Below are 24456 nucleotides of genomic sequence, written 5' to 3' on the forward strand. Positions count from 1 at the left end.
TATTGTACTTGAATGTGCCTCAAAAGCCCCTATTGCATACGTGAAGTCAGTCTTAAAAGTTAAACGTGCGGGGGGGCATAAACAGCGAGACTGTAGTTTATTCGCCGGAGCGGTGCAGAAAGAAGTCCATTCTGCTCGGGAGTCTGCCCTCTTTTTCTCTCCGGGCGGAGTGGCGGCGTGGGCGCTTGAGCGAATTGAAACGGACGGACGGCTCGGCCGGCCAATGGGAGCGCGGGCAGGAAGTCTGCGCCGGCGGGGCAGCCAATCGCGACGCGCGGCGGGCGGGACCCCAGTCCAAACTTTTACGCGGCGCCATCGGCTGAAAACTAAACCGAGATGGAATCTCCCAGTCTGAACCGGTTTCAACCGGTTGAGAGTTAGTTGCTTGAGAGAGGAGAGGAGGCGCAGGCACACAACCTCTAAACCGCCCCGCTGGAAAAATCATTAGAGTAACGAATTAATTACGGAATCAAGGCTCGGTTTGATCCGTAAGATGTATCGGAGTGACGGCTTGCTGGGTTTGCCGTGATAGTAGCTTTGGAGTCCACATCAGTGGTTGTTACCAGCCAGACATCACTCACTGCTGGAGCTGGAGATAGAGGCAACGCTGCAGAAAAAAAAAATAAGAAATCTTTTTTTTTTTTTTTTTTTTGTGCCTCCCAATCAACCGTACTCACTAGATCTCGTAGCTCCTCTGGCAAACGCCACTCTTTTTCAGTCAAAGCCTTGGACTTTAGGTAGGTAACCTGGGGTGAAGTACCAATCCTGACATGCTGTGATTAACGTTTCTTGACTGAACCCCGTCCCGGGGAATAAATCCTGCATTTCGGTTTGGCTGTTAACTTGTGTTTTCCAATAGAAAAGACGATGCTCATGCAAGTCCGCAGCAGCATCAGCGGTGGGTAAAACCAAATAGCCCGCTAGCTAGCACTTGCTACTTTACGGGGATTAGCTAACGCTGGCTGCCGGTGGAGAGTGCGGCTTTAACTTCACCGGAATAAACGCAGAACTAACGGAGGCTGCGGATGGATACGCTGCGGTTAAATATCCGTGCCTTCTCCTCCCGCTCGTGTGCGCGAGGGGCGTGCGGATGTGTCAAGTTTAGCCGCCGCTAGCTGGTAACTTTATGACTGAGAACCATAAATTTCTCAATCAACGTCGGAGCGCAAAAAAAAAGAAAAAAAACTTCCCCGAAAACATCGGCGATGTGACGGGTAATGACTGCGGCTCAATCGGCGTCCCGCGGTCCCCGCATTGGCCCGAGTGGGAGTGGCCGGTTTGAGCGGAGCGCCGCACGTGAATGGAGTGTTTGTGCGACACGCTGCTAGGCGGCTAGCCTCCGCGGCTAATGGCTAAATGCTAACTGTTTATAGCGTCACGCGGCGTCACCGGTGTAATGCTCGAGGCCGTCAGCGTGCTCGGCCGCCGCATTTTTTTTTTTTTTATTATAATTCAGCTTCCTCTTGTGTGTTCGGAGGAGTGAACTCTACTCCGCGTATGGATGTAAACAACGTGACGTCGTCGGTTATATCTCCGACACGTGGGACATTTAACCTTCTTATATTATTGAGTCCGGAGGGGGACTGACAAGCGTATTTCTTTTATTGTTGTTTGGGGTTTTTTTTGTCGTGAATCTGCTCGTTTATTTTTATGAATGGTCCAGCTGAATTGCTGGCCTATATTTACAAAAAGCCAGTTGCTGCTTTTCTAGGGTTTGAGGGCAACACTTTAAACGCTCACTACCACAGTGATTCTGACAATCATGATTGATCCGTCTAAATATAACCCAAGTGCATCAGTTTGTATGCATGTGTCCAGTTTTGGTCAAATTTAGGGAAACCTTTATGTAAGATTACAGAGCATTTAACACATTTGGGAGAACTTCATCCCATTTAAAGTGCTCTGGAAGCTATGAATTGTGAACTATTTGTGATTGTGGTCTTTTTTTTATATACCTTTTATAGCATAGGTGTGTCTCTCCTGCTTTTCAATAGTAACTTTTAAAGTATATTTTCAAATAGCTTACAATAACGCCACAGTCTTGGAAATTTTGTTCATTTTAAAAGATTTAAAACCTTGATGCTGAAAAGAAAACATTTAAGGGTCACTTATTAAATCTGTCGATGTGGAGTTGTTTTTAATATTTGTTATCAGTTCTGCCCATCTAAATGCTTTCCGCTTTAATAATGTTTTAGCTTTTTATCATGTTTTCCGCACGTTTCATTCTTCTCATTACTTTGCGCTCATCCTTGCACATCTTTTGTCTGTAATTGAATTTGAGCAATGTAAGCTTTTAAAGGTGCTCTTTAAATGTACAAATCCATTGGCTTAGTATTATTTATTCCTTGCGGGTTTCTTGATTGGACTCAAAAGCTCTGAATCCTCATAGGACCCCCTCCAGCCTATATGCAATGTCACCCACCACACCCCCTGATGTTTTAAGTCCAAATTTTCATAATTTCAGCTGCAGTTTGCTTGTTTTTGTGACACCAACTAACTGCAGTAAGGAGAGTGGAAAGTTGTCTGTCCACCGATGACCTCTGCTTGTGTTCCACCATGATGTCACGTCCCATTCAGTTTATTGCCAAACATCAACTATAAACCCTCACCTGATTTGTTCTGTATTTTGTCCATTAGCTGTTGCACTATCCCATCTATTGCTTTCTCTCGTCACCATCGTCTGTGAGGCACTTTGGGCTGCAGGACGAGACGGACACGTCTAAAGTTTGAATGACTCATTTGTCTCTGCTGCTTGTAGAGTCCTGACATCTGAACTTGCCTGTGTCCCAAACCTCTCATCAGTTTTCAGACACAAGAACTGCCACAGTGCTTCCTCTCCCCTCTGTTTACTTTTCGATCACTGACAGGCATGTGACACTGTCAGCTTTTAACTTTATAAATGGGCGGCTCGACAGTGGGTCGGAGGGATGTTTGTGAGGTGGTCAGCTGTTTGGAATTGTTTCTAAACACACAGCTCACATGACTTTGGCTGCTGAATGTTCTGTGTGCACTCACCGCCCCCCCTTATCTCTCTCCCTCTCTCTCTCTTTCTCTCTCTCTGCTGTCCTTTCTCTAGAGCTCTATGCCAGCAATTATGACAATGTTAGCAGACCATGCAGCACAGCAGCTGCTGGACTTCAACCAGAAACTGGATATCAACCTGCTGGATAATGTGGTCAACTGTCTATATCATGGGGTGGGACCACAGGTACGTCCTGTCTGTCAATGAAACACTTTTCTTTTAATGCAAGCTTCCCTTTTTAATATTGCATCTGTTCAATAAATCCACCTTCTGTGACACTCGGCAGTATTCCCTCATGCATCTGGCTGTCTCAGTTTGAAGTTCTGAAGCATTATCTGTTTGTTTTTATTGTAGCAAAGAATGGCACAAGAAGTGCTGACACACTTAAAGGAACATCCAGATGCCTGGACGAGAGTGGACACCATCCTGGAGTTCTCCCAGAACATGAACACCAAAGTAAGCCAGTCCAGGAAACAGTTTTGCAGAGACTCTTGCTTGTGCTTTGAGGAAGGAGTCTTCTAAAACATCACACAAAACAATAAACTCCAGCTGTTTGATTGCACCAGAGATTGAATGGAGCGTATCCCGTGTCCACGGAGAGAACACATCATGCATAAGCTCAATACTCGGTAGGAGCAGTATTTGTCTCATGCCCTAACGCTGGAGCTATGCAGGACCTCTGCCCCTCTGATAACCGGAATTCTGTTGGACGCGAACCTATCAAACACGGCGAAGGTTCTGCCCACCATCCCGCAGCTGCAACGTAATCTAAATACCAAATGAGCCAATCAGGACTATGACCTGTTGGCTCCACCTGCTATTTTATGTTCTCCACTCGATCATACAGCCCTGCCAGGATAGCCCTTCGTGGTTGTTGGCAGAAGTCTGAAAAGCTGAGGCGTGTTTTCCCCTACAAGTCACACTTAAGTACGATGAAGCTGAAAGCCACAGGGGAGCTCTGCCTAATGTGCATTAATGACAAGATGTCAGGGTAAATAAAAAAAAATATCTGAACTATTCTGAGATCAATTCAGTCTTTATCTTCTCATAATTGTGGGCGAGCTCAAGCTACAACTCATTGCGGGTTAAGATGCACAGATCGGCCATAACATTTGTAACAAACATGCATTTGTGGGATGAGCAGCAGCAGTAGTTAGACTTAGCAAGTGCATGTTTGCTCACGTTTTGTGTTTATAAACACCATCCCTGTCCACAAACTCACAACTTTCAGCTGCAAACAAGAAGATTTGTAGTCATGTGAGCTCATTCGCACACTAATACAATTAACAAATAATCATTTGTGAGTAAATCATGTCCTCGGATAAGGCAATGCAGCTGGTAACGCAGACTCTGAATCGTAAACATACTGACCACACTCGTTGAGTCGTCTTCACTTGCATTCAAATAGTCCAAATCGCATGAACAAATCGACATTGGCAACGATATTTACTTAAAGCTTAATCCACAAACCGAATGCACACGGATCCATTTGCGCCTTCCTCAAAGTATTGTTGACATCTGCCTTCTTCTTTGTTGCTTGCCTGTAAGATTGCTTAACCCTGACATTCATTACTAATGTCTGAGTTGATGTATCAACAGGACCTTTTTTTTTTTTCCTAGTTTTTAAATGTGAAATTTGCCAAATAAATAGGGGCATTAGAGGAAAAGAGGAGACAAAAGGTAAACACCTCTTCAATTCTGCATTTATCTGCATTCGTTAGTTTTAAAAAGAAAACAACTTTAAAAGCACTCTGCACATCTGGCTTTTTTTCTTAGTAGTGATCATAATATTTGCAAATGTGCTGAATTCAAGCTGTGACTTTTTGATATTAATCACAATGTTCCATTATGTTTATGGCTTGTAATAGGAAGAAAAGGGGTGTGTCATCCTGTGCGTCATGACACAGCTAGGCTTTGCCGGCAGGCCTCCACAAGGTCTACCCTTTTTAAATTCCCTTTGACTGAATTCTGTTCATCCGTTTCTATTGCATCTGTTTCATTGGACAGAGGGAGGGTGCAGGCTGCAGTCAGTAGGACTCATTGTAGAGAAGCGATGTGAATGACTTAATTCACCTGTAGGGATCATGGCGCCGCTCCCGCCCGCCCGCCCTCCTCCCCACTCCAGTGCATCCTTTTTCCTCCTCTCCTCCCTCCTCTGATCCCCTCCGTCCTGTTCCTCAAGCTAAAACACAAACCGCGCATTTGGCCACCTCCTGCTGATAGTTTCCCTCTTCATGCCTCCCGCGGTGGTCTGTGCAGATCGTAACAGTCGAAGGTAGAATACGCCACGGGCCGAGACGGGTGCGGCGCTCCAGGCGACACCTGTGGGCGCCGTACTGTCTCTGTGCCCATACGGAGATTTCACCTTTTTATTCTTCCAGCATTCATTGTCTGTCACACATCGTGTTAATCCCGCTTCAATAACATCCGTTTATCACGTGCAATTCATTGTTTGTCTTGTTTTTGTTGGAATCATTGTTTCCTTGAATCGATGATCCCTACAGTTGAAACGGTCAAAGTAACATTAGATCAAAGACTTGACTTGTAAATGAACAGTTTTTCTCTCTTCATGCTTCTCAATTAGGCAATCAGAAATGAGCAGGGAACATAACCTGTGGTTGGTCTTGCTGTTCCTTATGACACACCAGCTAAAGGGATCAGATTCAGGTTTACAGCACAAATCAAGAGGCGTACTGTTCAGAAAACGGACCGCGGAGCTCAGGGTTGGGTATCGACAACTTTTCGTTTTGGATTGTGGATTCTAAGGTCGGATCTACTGCATGCTCTGAGAAAACCTGAGTTTGAACCTGAAAATAGTAGAAAAACATACAGTGGCTTGCAAAAGTGTTCATATACCCCTTGTACTTTTCGTCACATTACAATCAGAAATATAAATGCATTTTATTGGGATTTCGTGTGATGGACCAATACAACATGGCATAAACGTGTGAAGCACAAAGATCATGACACATGGGTTCCAACATTTTGAATAAAAGCTGAAGTGTGGTGTTAAAAACAAAAATCCCCTTCTACTCTGATCCTTCTAAATAAAATCCAGAGCAACCAAGAGCCCTCAGAAGTCGCCTAATTCGTAAATAGAGTCCCAACGGTGTGCAATCTAATCTCAGTATGAATCCAGCTGTTCTGTGAAGGCCTCAGACCATCATTAGAGAACATTTGTGACCAAACGGCATCATGAAGACTGAGGAACAAACCGGACAGGTCAGGGAGAGGGCTGTGGAGAAGTTTAAAGAAGGGTTAAGCTATAAAAAGAAAATATCCCAAGCTTTGAGTATCTTTGAACACGAGAGTCTGGTTCCAGCTGCAGACCTACCAGTGTGTCCATGTTCAGAGCTGGCGGAGACAGACGCTAAACGACTTACAGCTGGGATTCCAGCTAAAGGTGGATGAAAACTTTTCAGTTTTATAATTTGAAAAATATTGGTGAAACTGTATAATTTTCCTTCCGCGTCGTGTTGGTGTCTCACATAAAATCCCAATAAAACACATTTGTGGTTGTAATGTGACAAAATGTGGAACACGTCAAGGGATATAAACACTTTTACAAGCCACTGTGTGTATTAATGTTTTTAAGGAGCTTTTTTTTTTTTTGTAGAGACGTGGTTGCAGTGATTAAGACTTTGTAGTGCAATTCCAAAAAGTCCATATTTTGCCGTCACATGAAATAACAAGAACATGATTTGTAACTATATATGAAAAGTTTTCCATACTTCTTGGTACCCGAGAAGTTGCTCTGAGTTTCCAACATGTTTGAGGAGCGCAGACGAATCAGAATGTTCGTTCTCACCAGAAGCCAGGTGTGCTAGATGCATTACTGAAGGAATTGGATCACTTCAAGTGATCACGGCAAAGGTTTTATTTTTTGTTTACACGACAGCGGTGCTCAGAGTCCACAGCGCGGATGTTGGGTGTTTTTATTACCTAACAACAGCACCCACTAGCATCACTGCATGAAAAGTACATCGTTTTCAAAACGTTGCCGTCTAAATGCTGACGCGATACTGTGTGCACTCCACTTGTGAGACGTGTGCTTCACGGAAGCAGCAGAGTCCAGCTCTGTGTTCAGGAGTCAATATATTCAGACGCCAGTTCTCGATATCCAACCCTCCATAGTGTGTGTAGCCTCGGTTTAAGGATCTCTAACACATCTTGTCGGTCGTTTCCCTCACACACGGTGCATTCCGAGGCAAAGCCAGCTAATGGGCTGGCGAATCTTTCTGCTGTCTTTGGCTGTCTGGTGTGATGCTGGGAGAAACAGCAGGACTTCTGCAGCGTTCCAGCTTAATGCTGTTTGTTGAGATTTAAAAAAAAAAAAAAAAAAAGTGAATGTTTGACATACTACAAAATCTGCATGAACGATGTGGTTCAGTCCAATCCAGTTTAGAAGTTTACTCCAGGCTGGTCCACTTCATACTGTTTTTATTTTTTCCTTTTTTGGTTTGTATTAAAGTTGCACAATGCTTGCTGATTGTTTTCATAGAGGTGTCCTCCTAATGCTTCTCTCCTCCTTGCGTGTTACAGTACTATGCTCTTCAGATTCTGGAAACGGTTATCAAAACAAGATGGAAGATCCTCCCGAGGAATCAGTGTGAAGGTAAAAAAAAAAATAAAAAAATCTTGCTGTTGTGCTTGAAGTCCCAACAAATAGTTGCCACTGGAGCGTCGGAGCAGTTTGAACTGTTTGTGACGTGCGGTTGCCATGTTGAGGGCTATTCCCCCACTAAGCATGCCGGTTTGTTTTCTGCTCGGCTGGCTTGTACTGGCTGCTGCTGCTGCTGTTGCAAAAAAAAGGGGTTGGGGTTGGATTGTGCACTTTAGCAGCCGTTTTACAAAACATCCCTGCACAGGTTTTTAATGATGCCTCTGAAAAAATATAATATCTAGATGAAATTAACATTTTGAAGACTTTATCTGTGTGGTTTTGTTTTTGTGGCCTTGATTTAGACGTCTTTCTGCTGATTATTCTTTTTTGTTCGTGTGGAAAATAACACATTTCAATGCTGCTTTGAGCACATTCATGTCATTATACCAACAAGGGAGTAAAGGATGGGTTGTTACAGAGCAGTAATTGTTTGGTTTTTTTACATCTAGTAAAGGCTGCAAGACCAACAAATCCTACATTTTGGTTTCCTGCCGTAAATTCTCTGGGCTTTCTGAAAAGACTTTAATGGTTGTCTTTTGTCCGATTAATCATCACAGCTCATTTACATAGTACATGAAATGGAAATGAGCTAAAAGTTGATTTATTTCTTGATCTATTAAAGGAAGAAGTCCTAGCTCTCCATCTCTCATCCAGCAAAAAAAACAAACAATGATTAATTAAAATTGACATTTAAATGCAAATCTTCTCTAGTTTTGCTCCAAATAGTTTTTTCTCATTGACCTAAGACTTCCCTGCTTCTGACTTTAGATGCCTGAATTTTGGCAAACCCAGAGCAGGGCGACCGGCAAGTATGTCCTCTCACCCACTTGTCCGAGTATTGCTTTTGTTTTCGGCTCCTCTCAAGCTGCAAAAGCACTCCCGAGTCCAGCTTTAAGTTGTGTATGAAAGAAAACTCGAGGGAGTTAAAAACACACGTTTTCTTTTCTTCTTTTCTTTGTTTGTTTTTTTTCCCGTTTTCTTTTTGAAAGATGCTCTGCTCGTGTTGACTTGAGGTGGAAACGCCACTGAACCAGCCCAGATGTTTTCTTCCTGCCTGGATGTGGGCTGCTGAGTAATGTGAACCGGGGTGTGCTGAAGTTCACTTTTTGACGCTAACCGTCGCCTTCTCATGTCTTTCTTCATGTGCCAGGTATAAAAAAGTATGTGGTTGGACTCATTATCAAGACTTCATCAGACGCATCGAACGTAGAGGTGAGTGTTCTGGACAAAGTGGGAGTTTTTCACTGCCTTTATACGACAGCGTTCCAAGTTAAACCGCATAGTTTTTTTGTGTTTTCACGGAGTTTCGCAATGGCTGTTATTATCCATCTACTCACACGTTGTGCATGCACAGTAGCAGCGTTTACCCTCTCCACAAGGAGACGGAGCCCGAGTGTTTCAAGAAAGTTGCGTTTTCCACGGAGATGGTTGTTGGGGCATTTTCAAAAAGTTCCACTTTGGGAGCCCAAAAAGTGCATTTTGGCTCCAAGCACCATTGGAAATTTAAACGGACACTGAAAACGTTTTGAAAGTTTCTGTCTTGTAAACAGCGGCCTTACACTCGTTTGATCTAACTTGCCTAATATGTTGATGTGCAGAGCAAACGCTAACTTATAGCTTTTGTATTGGCAAGGTAAAATTCAATATATTGCTTTTAGAAAACTCGACGTGAAAAGTGTTACACAGACATTCAGCATCAATCATTCCACACGGTAGCAGTGAATCCGGCAGATTTATCAGAACGACAGTGCTTCACCCCACCTGCTGCTAGGTGGCAGTGTTGTCGTACATTTTTAATCGTCTCCTCCCTGTGTGGACACACCTGAATAAGGTAACAGGCAGCCGTGAAAATGGATCAAACCGTCCATAAATAGAAACTATCGTGCGTAGCCTTTCATTTCCTGTTCCCGGGTTAATGCAGCATCATCGGTCGGGCTCCTCTTCGCCTGTCTGATCCTCTCTCTTATATCAGAACTTCCGTGTACTGACCTGTCGGCATGAACAACACACCTCAGAGCAGCTCGGAGTAACGAGAAGACGTCGTGATGAACACGACGTCCACCACCTGGCCAGTGGCTTTTCACTTCCCTCTGAGAAAGCATGCCGTTTGCTTCGTTCTCCATTACTCTGCACAACGTGACTCACTCAACTCATCAGGACGAGATAGTAGGAAGATCGGAGCAGAGTAGAAGGGCACTTCAGGTAGTCATAGGAACCAGCGAAGCGGACGCTCAACTCGGAAAAACAACAACTTGCTCTCACTGAGGCTGCTACTTATGTCTGACTTCACCACTCGCTCTATCGGAGGCTGTAATTTTGGGATGAAATTGATTGAAGGTGTTTATTTTCAAACGCTCTTGACCGGTGCCGACATGTCTTCTACAGACAGAAGGTCATAGCGCCGGTGGCGTCTGTCCCATCAAATATGTTGGATTTTGATCATAACTGTGTCCCGAAACCAGAATTTTGTTTCATCGAATGTCCGTACTGGTTGTTAAGTTCCGAATTTGATTTGTAACGGTGTTATTAACTGACAGAAGGCTTTTATTGTGAAACGGACATGCTGTAACAGAATGTCTCGCCTTCCTTCCTCATGTCTGTTTTCTTTTTGTTATTTTAGAAAGAAAAAGTGTACATCGGGAAGCTGAACATGATCCTGGTCCAGGTAAGCGTCAGAAACGTGTGTGTGTGTCTGTGTCTGTTGCTATTGCAAAAGGAGACTTTGCAACGTTTAACTCAAACTGATCCTGCAAAATATCTGACAATTCCTGATGTTCCCTTTAGTTTCAGTGCAAAAGTTGAAGAGTCCATAATGAAAGGATCTCCCTGTGATTAGATATGTTCTGACGAGGTTGGACAGTTTAAAGAAAGAGTTGTGATCTGTCTGTCGACAACATTTTGCTACTTTTAAGGACGCAACAAATGACGTTGGGCTTTAGTTGACTAATCTACTGGAGGATCAGAAACACTTCCTTCAACATTCTCCCCACGGCTCAACACTCCGTCCGCTGCATCACTGATCCTTTCGCTCGGGTGTTATTTTAAGTTTGCTACTCATATTGAACCCCAGCTACCTTTGTAACTCTTACACTTTGCAAGGTCGTCCGTTAGGCCAGTTGTGTTGTAGTACTAAAGAGCGGTCTTGGTCTTGACTGCAGCAGTACGGGCTGGTTTTCACACTTTGTGTGTGTGTGTGTGTGTGTGTGTGTGTGTGTGTGTGTGTGTGTGTGTGTGTGTGTGTGTGTGTGTGTGTGTGTGTGTGTGTGTGTGTGTGTGTGTGTGTGTGTGTGTGTGTGTGTGTGTGTGTGTGTGTGTGTGTGTGTGTGTGTGTGTGTGTGTGTGTGTGTGTGTGTGTGTGTGTGTGTGTGTGTGTGTGTGTGTGTGTGTGTGTGCTCATATCACAACGTTCTGCTTGGTCCGAATTAGTGCTCTCTCCTAAGACTATAGGGCTTTTTTTTTTTTTTTTTAATGTGAAGTGCACAAAGCCCCCCCCCCAAAAAAAGTGTCAGTGACTAAGTGTCAGTGAGAATATTCACTCTGGTGGGTAAAGAGTAGGGCTGGCGGCAGACAAAAATGACGGCAGACATCAGATATATTGTCGAAAGTGCAACTTTATTGCTGTGATTGTCCTCAGAGTTAGAATGCATATAAACGATCCCAAAATAAAAAGTAAACGAGGCTCAGTCGTTCAACAAATTCAAGCTTTAACCAGGTTTTAAGCAAAAGTGCAACAGCAACTACGGAAACCCACAAGGAACAGTAGAACAGAACACGAAAAATGCACCCCCAAAGAAGTGGTTGGGGGGGGGTCAAATTTGCTAAATAAAAATCTTTTTAGCTACAAATTCAATTGATTGATTGATTAGATTTCTTTTGTCCAGCCCTGGTAAAGAGTGGAGCAGGTCTGAGTTCAGCTCATTTGAAAGCCGAGTTTTGAGACAGCATGGAAAAGTTGAGCAAAATGCGACTTTGTTTCAAAAGGTAACACACTCAGTGTTCAGGAAAGTAAAACACACACACACACACACACACACACATCCGTCATATTATTGTGGACATGCCCATGGAAGGATGAACTACACAAGATCTGTGAAGTTTTACTCTCATCTGGTATTAAGATGTTCAGACTCGGACGTCGCACCAACACAACTCAGGCTTATTCCCTTCTGCCTTCCTATTTTTTTTTTTCTAAGAGAAGGTGTCAAACATATAGCCTGTGGGCCAAAACTGGGACCACAAGAGGCTCCAGTCTGGCCCGACAAAACACCAAACAAATTTCTTAAAAATAGCAGCTTCAACGCAACGCTGAGAACAAGGTTAAATATTGATGATATGACAAACTTGCATTAATATCAAAGTCATTCTGTCAGGGTGAGTTTGTAAAAACGTGCATAATGCAGCAGCTATAAGGTTGGCTTTATGGCGACGATGTCTATATTTTCACTAAACCAAAAAATTACTACCGAAAATTACTACATTTTCCTCACCTGTACTCTGCATCACAACAAAGAAAGTCTTTAAAGTTTAATCTTTAAAGATTTTTATTTTTTGTTTGTTTGTTTTTTGGGCACTATTTTCCCGGCCGGCAAACTGGGCTGTATGTGGCCCCTGAACTGAAATGAGTTTGACACTCCTGATCTAAGACATCGACGAAGAGGACAAAATGTGCTCTTGCTGTCATGATAAAATGCTGATTGCCGGGGTTCTGGTCATGCTGTGCTAGATTGTGTGTCTGTAGAGGTGATCGGACAGTGAGGCTTCTTGATATCAGAGCACAGTGTCTGTGTGCATGGAAAGTAGAATCTGTTACTAACCACTTGGAATAGGATCTCATTATGTAACAAATGGAGCTGATGATACTTGTATTCTTACTCCCGGATTTGGAGGGGGAAGTCGTCCATTGAGCCCTCTGAGGAGTAAGATCTCAGCTTGTAAATGTAAAAGTGTTTGACACCGTCCCCTGGCGTGTGCGTCTGATGTATATGTGCGTAGGGGGGAGGGGGGGGGTTGGCTTGGTGGCTACATGAGTGACTTTGCATTAATGCCAGTGAGTGAGAGTGAGTCACCGCTTGCGTCAGCCGAGCTAACATTGTTTTGGCCTTGAGGGACCGAGGAGCTCCAGATTCCAGCCGTCCTCAGGAGGCCGCCTCGGAAATATCAGGCGACGTGTCCGAGCAGACGGTTGGCCCGTTACATCAGAGTCAGAAAAACACGTTTACTATCGTTCTCCGCAAACCAGCTGAGATTAAAGAAAAGACGATTATATACCATTTATTTCATAGTTTTTTTTCTCCCGATTTGCACGTTGGTTCCGGTGGGCGATCTTTCTTTCTGAACGTTGCCCGTGTTGTCTCCCTGCGCCCGCAGATCCTGAAGCAGGAGTGGCCCAAGCACTGGCCCACCTTCATCAGCGACATCGTGGGTGCGAGCCGCACCAGCGAGAGCCTCTGCCAGAACAACATGATCATCCTCAAGCTGCTCAGCGAGGAGGTCTTCGACTTCTCCAGCGGCCAGATGACGCAGGTCAAGGCCAAACACCTCAAAGACAGGTCAGCACGCCGCTTCCAAACGCCACCGGCAGGGTCGGGCTCCTTGTGGTAACAAATGTGTGCATTTTTATTACAAACACTGATCACACTTTAGTAACGAACGGATCACTGATTGGCTGGGAATGAATGAAATCGACCAATGAGAATGCTCGTTTCATTTCACTCTCGGCTCGTTAGAGTTATAAAATATAATAAAAAAAAAACAAAAACATAATATTGGTGAAATGAATCAAAGAGCTTTACGGCACAAATGTCTATATTAACTCTGCACTATAGTTCTGTAGCATAAATCAATAAGAGTTGGAACAGGGAAATTCCAATCACAGCACCGTGCAGTGGAGTTCACTGAGGCACGCTGCCTGCAAATCCACTGTCGATGAGCGCCGTTTCAGCTGTTGGCCGCGTTTGGCTGCACACTGTAGGAAACTTGGACGTGAGCAGCAGGAGGCAGGTTGTCAAAGAAGAATACATCGGCGCCCCTCGTATCCCGGGGACGAGCAAGGCTCGTCTGGCTCAGCTGCACGTTGTTTTGGTTACATCATCCTACCGCTGCGCAAACCCCTCAATCCCAGTGACGTTCATCCGTATCTGTGTTCTTCGCGCACCTGAAAATAATAGTAAATGTCTCCAGAATGAAGAGGAGCGTCTTTGTTATTTATACGTGTTTAGAGGAGTTAGTGTCCCGAACAGCCTCGCACCCGTTTGAACTTTTTCACTTTAACTTGTGAATCTTTAATGAGTTCCAGTCATTTTAAGAACCGTGTTCGCTTTCTTCAGAGGTGCTCTTTACAAAACAAGCTCCACAATGACGGAGTGATTTATTAAATAGTCAAACCAAAGCGTGTTGGAGGCTTTTCATGAAGCTTCCTGCGGACATTAACATGTTCCTTTTCTTTTCTTTTTTTTTTCAGCATGTGCAACGAGTTCTCCCAGATATTCCAGCTCTGTCAGTTTGTTATGGTGAGTACTCTCTAATGACAGGTTTTTTTTTTTTTGTTATTGTGCCAAAACACAATGACAGTTTTACGTTTTCCACTAAAAACCGTTGTACACGGGGCCTGAAGAATCTGGTTTCAAAGCATGTTTTTCATCCTTTGTTGTACCTCAGGAAAATTCCCAGAATGCCCCTCTGGTCCACGCCACTCTGGAGACCCTCTTGCGTTTTCTCAACTGGATCCCTCTGGGATACATCTTTGAAACCAAGCTGATCAGCACGCTGGTGTATAAGGTGAGTTTGGAGACGCTTGTCAAAAAAAAAGAAAAGAAAGAAAAAGCGACGCGGGTGGTTTGAGTGCACCGTTTGCTTCCTGTGTGCAGTTTTTGAACGTGCCGATGTTCCGCAACGTGACGCTGAAGTGCCTGACGGAGATCGCCGGAGTGAGCGTTAGTCAGTACGAGGAGCAGTTCGTGACGCTTTTCACACTCACCATGTGTCAGCTCAAACAGGTGCGTCCTGATTATACACACACACACACACACACACACACACACACACACACACACACACACACACACACACACACACACACACACACACACAGATTGTCCGCTTCTCGTTCCGTCCTCGATCTTTTTTTATTAAACGGAATCCGCTCCATTTCCAGATGCTGCCTCTGAACACCAACATCCGGCTGGCCTACGCCAACGGCAAGGACGACGAGCAGAACTTCATCCAGAACCTCAGCCTGTTCCTCTGTACGTTCCTCAAAGAGCACGGCCAGCTCATCGAGAAGCGCCTCAACCTCAGAGAGACGCTCATGGAGGTCAGTCGCTCAGACCGGGGGAACCCGGAAGTCTCGGCTTCTCCTTCCCTCTTCGCTCCGGACGTCTTCAGTATTTTTGGTCCATTTCACCCGGAAGCCAATTGAAAACTTTTGAAAGAAACGAAGAACAAGTTGAAGTCACTTTGTAAAGCATGAAACGACTTTAAAGCTGAAAAATACCAATTCAATTTGAATAGATACACAGTTCTAAACACTTGGCCTAGAGACATTTATACTTTCAAATCTGTTGTTCTTTCTAAATGTGGAACTCGCAGCCTGTGACACTTAAACAGTTCAGACAATGTGACCAAAACAATTTAAATGGAAGCGAAACATCAACATTTCGTTTTTATTTTCTCGTTGTTGCTCCTCAGGCCCTCCACTACATGCTGCTGGTGTCGGAGGTGGAAGAGACCGAGATCTTCAAAATCTGTCTGGAGTATTGGAACCACTTGGCCGCCGAGCTGTACAGAGAGAGCCCCTTCTCCACGTCCACGTCCCCGCTGCTCTCCGGGAACCAGCACTTTGACGTGCCGCCGCGCCGGCAGCTCTACCTGCCGGTCCTCTCCAAGGTACGGCCCGCCACGCCGGGGGCCCACTTCGGCGGCGCCGCCTCTTCAACTGGGAACGTTTGTTAAAGCTGCGGCGTCTTAGCCGGCAGTCACATTAGAATGAGCTGGCAGCGCTCAGCGACAGGTGGCTGCCGGAGCAGGTTCTAGTTACAAAGTTACAGTAATTCAGCAGCTGATAAATTTCTCTCTCTGTGGTGATGGGAGTTTAGTGCGTGTGCGTGCGTGCGTGCGTGCGTGCGTGCGTGCGTGTGTGTGTGTGTGTGTTCACATTACAATTGTTGATGTGCTTACATGCATGTTTCTGTGTGTGTGTAGGGATTTGTGGATGCAGGCATGTATTTCTTTTGTGCGTACGTAGATATTGTATACACAGTGTGGTTGCACTCGGGTCTGTGCGTGTGTGTACACTTCTGTTTGTGAATACGCATGTGTTTCTATATTCATTGTGTGTTTACGTGCGTGTGTGCGTATTTCTGAGTGTGCATGTCGTTGTGCACATATATTTTGAGTGTGTTTTGTGCTTGCATCTGTGTGCATGTGTACAGTTTTTGCATGCGTGTGTGTGTGTTCCCATGTGCACGCCGTTGTGGAAAATCATGCAGGCTAAGGGAGGTGGGGGGGCATATATATGTGTGTACGTTGGTGTGTGTGAGACATATAATCCAGTGTGGCTTCCCGACGCGTCCACGCGCTGACAGGCCATCTTCTCCATGCGACAGGTGCGTCTGCTGATGGTGAGTCGGATGGCGAAGCCGGAGGAGGTCCTGGTGGTGGAGAACGACCAGGGCGAGGTCGTGCGGGAGTTCATGAAAGACACGGATTCCATCAACCTCTACAAGAACATGAGGGAGACTCTCGGTAACGACGCCCTCCCTCCACGATCCCGCACTTTCTCTTACTTTAATACTTAAGTTGTTTTATGATTTATTAGGAATTCCTTATCGTATGTGGAATTTTATTATCGTCTACGTGACTCTACAGTAAAATAATCCAGATTTTGTTGTTTCCGATCCGTGGAAAATCCTGTTAAAACTATGAAAACAAGCCTGATTTTGTACTTCAGAGTGGTTAAAGTCTGATTTCCAACAAATTTTTTAATTTGATTTACACAAAGAAATCGTTCGTCAACTTTACTCGAAAAGAATTTCCACCAAACATAAATCTAGATGGCGTTAATGCCGCTACTGTGCATGCGTAACCACTAGTTTGGACTCAGATGTGTGATCACGGAAATGTGCCGTGCGCTCCTGCAGTGTACCTCACTCACCTGGACTACGCCGACACCGAGCGCATCATGACGGAGAAGCTCCACAACCAGGTGAACGGCACCGAGTGGTCCTGGAAGAACCTCAACACGCTGTGCTGGGCCATCGGCTCCATCAGCGGCGCCATGCACGAGGAGGACGAGAAGAGGTTCCTCGTCACCGTCATTAAGGTGCACTGTGGCGCAGAGTCGTTATTTAACCAGGGATTTCAGGGATTTTACTCACAGTGTGTGTGTGTGTGTTTGCTTCAGGACCTGCTGGGTCTGTGTGAGCAGAAGAGAGGGAAGGACAACAAGGCCATCATCGCCTCCAACATCATGTACATCGTCGGCCAGTACCCACGCTTCCTCAGAGCTCACTGGAAGTTCCTCAAGACCGTGGTCAACAAGCTCTTTGAGTTCATGCACGGTGAGGCGACCGGACCTCTGGATAAGTGCTCGTGGAGAACGGCGGTATTTGGAAACGTTTTCATTTTTATTTTCGCCTCCATCCTTCGTCAGAAACCCACGACGGAGTGCAGGACATGGCGTGCGACACCTTCATCAAGATCGCGCAGAAGTGCCGGCGCCACTTCATCCAGGTGCAGGTGGGCGAGGTGATGCCCTTCATCGACGAGATCCTCAACAACATCAACACCATCATCTGCGACCTCCAGCCCCAGCAGGTCAGCGGCGAGACGCCGTCCGAGCCGCAGCGCCTAACGCACGCACGGGGGGGGTCTCTGTTCTCACGCCGTCTTGTCCTCCACGCGCAGGTGCACACGTTCTACGAGGCGGTGGGCTATATGATCGGAGCGCAGACGGACCAGGCCGTGCAGGAGCACCTGATAGAGAAATACATGCTGCTGCCCAACCAGGTGTGGGACAGCATCATCCAGCAGGCCACCAAGGTAAAGGAAGCGCCGAGCGCCACGCGTCTCTGTAAAAGGTTTTGAACTCCCGGGCTGACGGAGGGAATCGACCTCTCTCCTCTTCCTCTCAGAACGTCGACATCCTGAAGGACCCCGAGACGGTGAAGCAGCTGGGCAGCATCCTGAAGACCAACGTCCGGGCCTGCAAGGCCGTGGGTCACCCCTTCGTCATCCAGCTGGGACGCATTTACCTCGACATGCTCAACGTCTACAAGTGCCTGAGCGAGAACATCTCGGCCGCCATCCAGACCAACGGTAAGGACGGCGCCGTTTGTGAGCGAAATAGTCAGAAACTCCAGAATAATGGGAATCCATGAGAACCTGGTGATCTGGTTGAGATCTGAGCCTCACGAGAGGATGAAGTTTGAAAAAAAGAAACAAAAGAAACTCCTCATCCGCTTTGCGTTGCAGGTGAGATGGTGACGAAGCAGCCTCTGATCCGCAGCATGAGGACGGTGAAGCGGGAAACACTGAAGCTGATCTCGGGCTGGGTCAGCCGGTCCAACGACCCTCAGATGGTGAGACGCCGTGCAGCGACGTCCAACGCTTCAATTTCCTGCTTTCAGACCCGCCCGTCTCCCTCAGATGTATTTTAGCAGCTTCATGAATAATATTCGTAATACTTCTGAATGTTGCGATGGTTGTCCAGGTCGGAGAGAACTTCGTGCCACCGCTGCTGGACGCCGTCCTCATCGATTACCAGCGCAACGTGCCGGCCGCCCGCGAGCCCGAGGTGCTCAGCACCATGGCCACCATCGTCAACAAGCTGGGGGGGCACATCACCAGCGAGATCCCCCAGATCTTCGACGCCGTCTTCGAGTGCACGCTGAACATGATCAACAAGGTGAGCGGCGGCGATCGGGGGAGGAAGTGTCGGGAATCATGAGCCCATAACTCACACGACTGATCGGCTGGTTGATCAGCGTCTTGGGGACGCCGTGTGAATTCCTCCCATCGGACAGCTGGTCGTCCGAAAAGGTTGAGAAGGGTTCCACTGCTACTGTGCATGTGCAACATGGTCGTTTGTTCTTCTGCACATGCACCCCCACCCCAGCCCGTTTCCATGGCGACAGAGTCTGGAGAGTTTTCAAAAAGTTCCACCTTGGGAGCCATTTTCAAAAACGTGCAGTTTCAGATGCTCCTCCCACCGTTGTCGTGTAAAGAGACGCCCAGGGACACGAAGACAGTTTTGCTTTTTCACTTAAACCTTTAAGTCCAGTTTTAATCAGAATGATGCATCTGCTGCCATTATTTCCTCCGAGAAGTCATGTGACCGCCGTGCTGGACTTTCCTCCCGTCGGCTCGCCTCCGTGCTTCTCATTTATTTACTCACTATTTATGAGGCAAAATAAGCCCGGTGGTGTCAGATTTGATGACGTTAGAGAAGCAATGTTTAGAAAATCCGACCAGTGTGATTACACGGTGGCCGTGCTGGCACATGATCCGATACAGATCTGATTTATTTCCACATGTGAATGAGGCTTTCATCAGATATAGATAAGAGCAAAAAAATAAATAAAAAAATCTGAATTGGGTCACATTACACTGACCTTGTGAATGCAGCCATAGGTCTGTGGAAGAAACTGCCGCCTAGTGGCCAAAGCTGGGAAAGCAAGGCATCAAAGAAAACTCCTTTAAACTAGTAGATTTAGTTTCCCGTGTGAGCCGACGCGACGGTAGTGGCGGGATGCCGGGTCTGACCTGCTTGCCGTTGTGTTTGTTGGCAGAACTTTGAGGAGTTCCCGGAGCACCGGACCCATTTCTTCTACCTGCTGCAGGCGGTCAACTCTCACTGCTTCCCCGCCTTCCTCGCCATCCCCCCGGCCCAGTTCAAGCTGGTGCTGGACTCCATCATCTGGGCCTTCAAACACACCATGAGGAACGTGGCCGACACCGGTGAGACGACATTTTCTATTCATGGTTTATAACATGAGTGTTTTCTGAATACATTAAATTCAGTGTAATTGAATTTACACACACACACACACACACATTTCAGCATCTCTTACAAACCTTGAACACTAGTCTCTTAAAAATGACCTTAATTATGACTTACTAAAAGCCTTATAGACACATGTTGGTAAACTTTCACGAGTTTAATGGATTCAGACAGTTTTTCATTATTCATATTTTCTAATACAAAAGAAACACTTCAATCACATCATGTCAGTTTCACATTATTAGTTGGAGAAATAGAAATTAAATAACTTGATAAATTTCAAGGCAATTCTAAAATGAGAAAAGCTCAACATAAAGATTGTTGCTTTAGTTTTTATTATATTGGAAATGGGTGAGAATTTATCGATTCTGATATTCAATTCTGATTATTCAGTTCCTGAAAAATGTAGAGAAATGGATCAAAATGGCTCGAATTTGCTGAAACAACCAAAATGGCAAGTGGCTGGAAAATACTTCTTAAAATAACTTAAAATAAATAAATAAAAATCTCAAAATAAGTAAAGAAAATACTTAAATTGCCCCCCAAAAATCTTGATTTGACTAAAAAGTTCTTAGATTTTCTAAAAAAAAAACTTTAAAAAGTCTTAAACAGCTTAAAATTGCTTTTTTAAAAACTACAATAAATGATTTTTAAAAAAAAGCTCCGGACTGCAGCTCCACACCAACATTCTTTGTTCAAAAGTGAAAATGTCTCCCCCAAAATAAAAGTTAATAATTCATCTGGTTAGTCTTTGTCCCTGTGTTCAGTCCTGGTTAATGACATTATTAAAAATACAAAGGAAGCACTTATTTGTGATATAAGTGATTTGACTGGATGAAGGATTTGAACCTGGGTTGTTCTGCCGTGGGTGTTCTGACCCGGTGTGACGCTGCGTTTCGCCCCCCAGGCCTGCAGATCCTCTACACCATGCTGCAGAACGTGGCTCAGGAGGAGGCGGCGGCTCAGAGCTTCTACCAGACGTACTTCTGCGACATCCTGCAGCACATCTTCTCCGTGGTCACCGACACGTCGCACACCGCCGGTGAGCTCTCTCTCACACACACACACACACACACACACACACACACACGGATCCCGCTGTGCTTCGGGTGGAGTTAAAGGTGGGGTTTGTTTTGTCAGGCCTGACGATGCACGCCTCCATCCTGGCCTACATGTTCAACCTGGTGGAGGAGGGGAAGATCACGACGGCGCTGAACCCCGGCAGCCCCGCCAACAACCAGGCCTTCATCCAGGAGTACGTGGCCAACCTGCTGAAGACCGCCTTCCCCCACCTACAAGAGTGAGCCAACACACACACTCTCACACTCTCTCACACACACACACACTCCTGTCTGTCTGCCACGGCTCACATTTGTGTGTGTGTGTGTGTGTTCCAGTGCTCAGGTGAAGGTGTTTGTAACCGGCCTGTTCAGCTTAAATCAGGACATTCCCGCCTTCAAGGAGCACCTGAGGGACTTCCTGGTCCAGATCAAGGTGAGATTCAAACACCGATCACACTTCACTTCAAAGTGTCACAAAGTCACTCCCGGTCAGATTCCACTGCAAACAAATCCGACTTCATCTCACCGTTGGAGAAAAGAAGCAGTCGTTCTAATCACGTTGGAAGAATGAATCGATTGATAAGACTCAACTGGGATTACACAATAAAATCTTTATTGTTTGTTTTAACTTCTAATTTGGACAATTGTGTGTCGTTTAAAAGAAAACAGCTTAAATGTGGGAAAACCAAAAAAGTTTGAAAAAAGTTTGAGAATTGGCTTAAGTAACAAACGGTTAAAAAAAACACTGATAAAAGCAGTTTTTAGAAGAAAATAAAATGGTTGAAAATGGTAAAAACTGTCCAAGAACAGAAACAAAAGGCTAAAAAAAAACAACAGCGAACTGTTGAATGCAGATTTAAATTAAAAAAAGCTCAAATTAATCAACAATGTAATGAAATGGATAAAAATGTCTAAAATAATGTAAACAGCTAAAATGATTGAAAAGCGACCAAAACTAGTTAAAATTGCAAAAAACACATATTGGCAAGAAACAAACTTTTTGACATATCTCAAAATAACTAAATAAAATCACTTTAAAAAGAAAAGGAAAAAATCTGGCTTAAAATAGCTTTTTTTTTTTTTTTTTTTATTCCCAAAATAGCTTGAAATAACCAAAAAACTGCAAAAAAAAAAAAAATTTACAAAAAAAAATCCTGTCAAAATTAATAAAAAAAAGCTCAATGATTAAAAACCACTTGAACTTACAACCACCCAAAAAAAAAAAAGAAGCTCAAAATAGCGACTCCACGCTGATATTCAGTGAAAATGTCATAAAAAGTTGTCGGTACGCGTTCCTCGACATCGTATCAAACTTCAGCCTCTGGAGTGTTCATGTCAGAAGGTACGAGTGAGGCTGATGCCCCCCCCCCCCCCCCCCCCCCCTCCTCTGCAGGAGTTTGCGGGCGAGGACACCTCGGACTTGTTCCTGGAGGAGCGGGAGGCGTCGCTGCGTCAGGCCCAGGAGGAGAAACACAAGATCCAGATGTCGGTGCCGGGAATCCTCAACCCGCACGAGATCCCCGAGGAGATGTGCGACTGAGACTGACCCCTCCCCCGCAAACTGTACAGTACAAACAACCCCACCCCCCCCACCACCACCACCAACCACAGCAAACGCAACTAAACCCCAGAGAGACGGCGTGGCGCTCCATCCGGACGCCCAAAAACGAAGCCAATCCACGATCAGCGCGTCGCCCTGCGGCCCTTTTTTCATAATCTGCGTTTTCTATGGAGACTTTTTGTGTAAAAAAACAAAACAAACAAAAAAACAAAGAACTTTCCACAGCCGTTAATCCGAGCTTCTGATTGGGCGGGTCGGCGGCGGTGACGAAGCGGTTTAGCGTTCAGTATGTCCTCCTCTGCGTCCGTCTGTTGCCCCCGTGCATGGTGGGAGAATGTGAATCTAACGGAAAAATGAATGAAGGCTGAGAGAAGCTGCTCCCAGCAGGAGGCCATTGTTATATTATTATTATTATTATTATTATTATTATAATTATTTGTTTTTGGGTTGTTTGTTTGTTTGTTTTTTTAGGGAAAGCCACACCCAGTATGTGCATATCATCCCAACTGTATAGCATCTTTAATACCATGGGAACATTTTTTCCTTTTATTCTATTGTTTCTATTTGTTGTTGTTGTTGTGCGTGCGTGCGTGTGTGTGTGTGTGTGTGTGTGTGTGTGTGCTGTCGCCGAGTCGACATCAGCGTTTTGTTTTTCCTCTAAGAGGATTGTTGCTCGTTTGCGAGCCTTCATTACTGGGATGTTTTAAGGTCGTTGGCGGAGGTTATTTATGGCTTCTCGGTTGGTTGCATCTTTCTAACAAACTCCCGTTTAACTCAAGACGGCGTTCCGCATCCTGAACTCTACTAATTTAGATTGTTTACCACCGCGGCAGTGCGTCCAGACACTACCTTTAGAGCAAAATGAGAAATAAAAACAACCTGGGTTTACATTTAATTTTCTATTTTTGCATTTTTCATTGTTTGAATTCTGTCCAAAAGAATTACAAAAAGGCTTTTTTTTTTTTTTTTTTTTTTTTTTTTTTTAAATGTCCGGAGAGCAAATTTAAATGCCAATGAGTTTAATTAGGAAAGAATGTATAAATCCAAATAAGCACCCGATCTCTAACGGCTAATTTCCCCTCTCGAGGTGTTACATTTGTTGTGAACTTTTTGAACTGATTAAAGTTGAGAATTTTATAACCCCGCCTTCGCTCACTTTTCTTCTATTTGTTTTTGTTTGTTTTTTTTTCCGACCGAGACGAGTCGAGCGTCGTTGGAAACCACCTGCACTAGTTTCCGGTAGAACGAGCTGCTTGTTCTTAATTCGCCCACTAGGTGTCGCACATTTAACGATCCCCCGGCAGGTCACGCGGTTGTTAAAATGAACTTCTACTGACTCATTCCTCCATCTTGTGGTGTTGAGTGGTATTACATCATCCGCTCCGTTTCGGTGTTTTTGCCAGTTGTGAGTTTTACCTTTTTAAATACACATTGCAATTAAAAAAAAAAAAAAATCGTGTGCAGCACCTTACACACACACACACACACACACACATAAATCCTGATGCAGTTTCCGCCACCGCGTCTTTGGCCAAGGTTGGCGGTGTGTAACGCGACCCGGCGCCGCTAATCCCCGTTAACATGCTGGTATTGCATGAAAGGTTATGATGACTCTCTCCGACGGTGATGCTTTTCGTTGGGGGGGGGGGGGGGGGGTGGAGGGGGGGGGGCGGCGTTCAACATCTCTTCACGTTTCTTTCGATGCTCTCGAGTCTCAGTGGGACCGTAAGTCGGTGCGGCTGTAACCAGAACCCCGGCGCTCCCTGACCCAGATCCACAGATCCTCAGCCATTCTCGGCATCTGCTGTCGAGGAGAAGAGGGAACAGCTGGGCGGCCCGCTACGCTCTCCGCACGGTGGGCAGGCGGGGTTATTAATACCCCAGGGAGTAAGGGGACGTGTGAGCGGCCGTGGAGCAGGTGACCTTCGACACAGTGGCACATGCCGGCTTCCTGCCAGCTACCAGCCCGTCGTTTCCGCTCTTCGGGCCTCCAACTCGCACACGGCTCCCAAAAAACGGGCAGGATGGCGGGTTAAAAGAGCCCCCGAATCACCTGCTGAGGGCAAAGGTCAAACCGGGGCAGCCGTGTGAGCGTCTGGAAGAGCTCTGCTGCCACCTGGTGGTCAAACCAAAGACTCGAAGACAGGAGGG

The 24456-nt window shown here is 45.5% G+C and overlaps 1 protein-coding gene across 1 annotated transcript; it reads left to right on the forward strand.

Annotated features, from left to right (window-relative positions):
* Nucleotides 1-348: 348 nt before the first annotated feature.
* Nucleotides 349-22489, forward strand: xpo1b (exportin 1 b). Its single transcript, XM_080481738.1, has 25 exons — nt 349-737; nt 3077-3208; nt 3377-3478; nt 7565-7637; nt 8836-8897; nt 10306-10350; nt 13053-13234; nt 14146-14194; nt 14343-14462; nt 14552-14680; nt 14839-14997; nt 15372-15569; nt 16289-16427; nt 16823-17004; nt 17086-17242; nt 17335-17498; nt 17589-17723; nt 17816-17999; nt 18156-18262; nt 18394-18588; nt 19472-19640; nt 20591-20725; nt 20824-20983; nt 21081-21177; nt 22138-22489. The coding sequence occupies exons 2-25, from the start codon at nt 3083-3085 to the stop codon at nt 22282-22284; spliced, it is 3216 nt and encodes a 1071-aa protein (XP_080337864.1). The 5' UTR covers nt 349-737; nt 3077-3082; the 3' UTR covers nt 22285-22489.
* Nucleotides 22490-24456: the final 1967 nt, after the last annotated feature.

This window comes from Lipophrys pholis (genome assembly GCF_963383615.2).
Source record: "Lipophrys pholis genome assembly, chromosome: 15".
NCBI lineage: Eukaryota > Metazoa > Chordata > Actinopteri > Blenniiformes > Blenniidae > Lipophrys > Lipophrys pholis.

Excerpts from the sequence above, each read along its gene's own strand:
- xpo1b (XM_080481738.1), top strand. The coding sequence starts at position 3,083 with ATGCCAGCAATTATGACAATGTTAGCAGACCATGCAGCACAGCAGCTG. Across the intron at positions 3,209-3,376 it reads ATCATGGGGTGGGACCACAG|CAAAGAATGGCACAAGAAGT; the intron begins GTACGTCCTGTC and ends TTTTTATTGTAG. Across the intron at positions 13,235-14,145 it reads GCCAAACACCTCAAAGACAG|CATGTGCAACGAGTTCTCCC; the intron begins GTCAGCACGCCG and ends TTTTTTTTTCAG.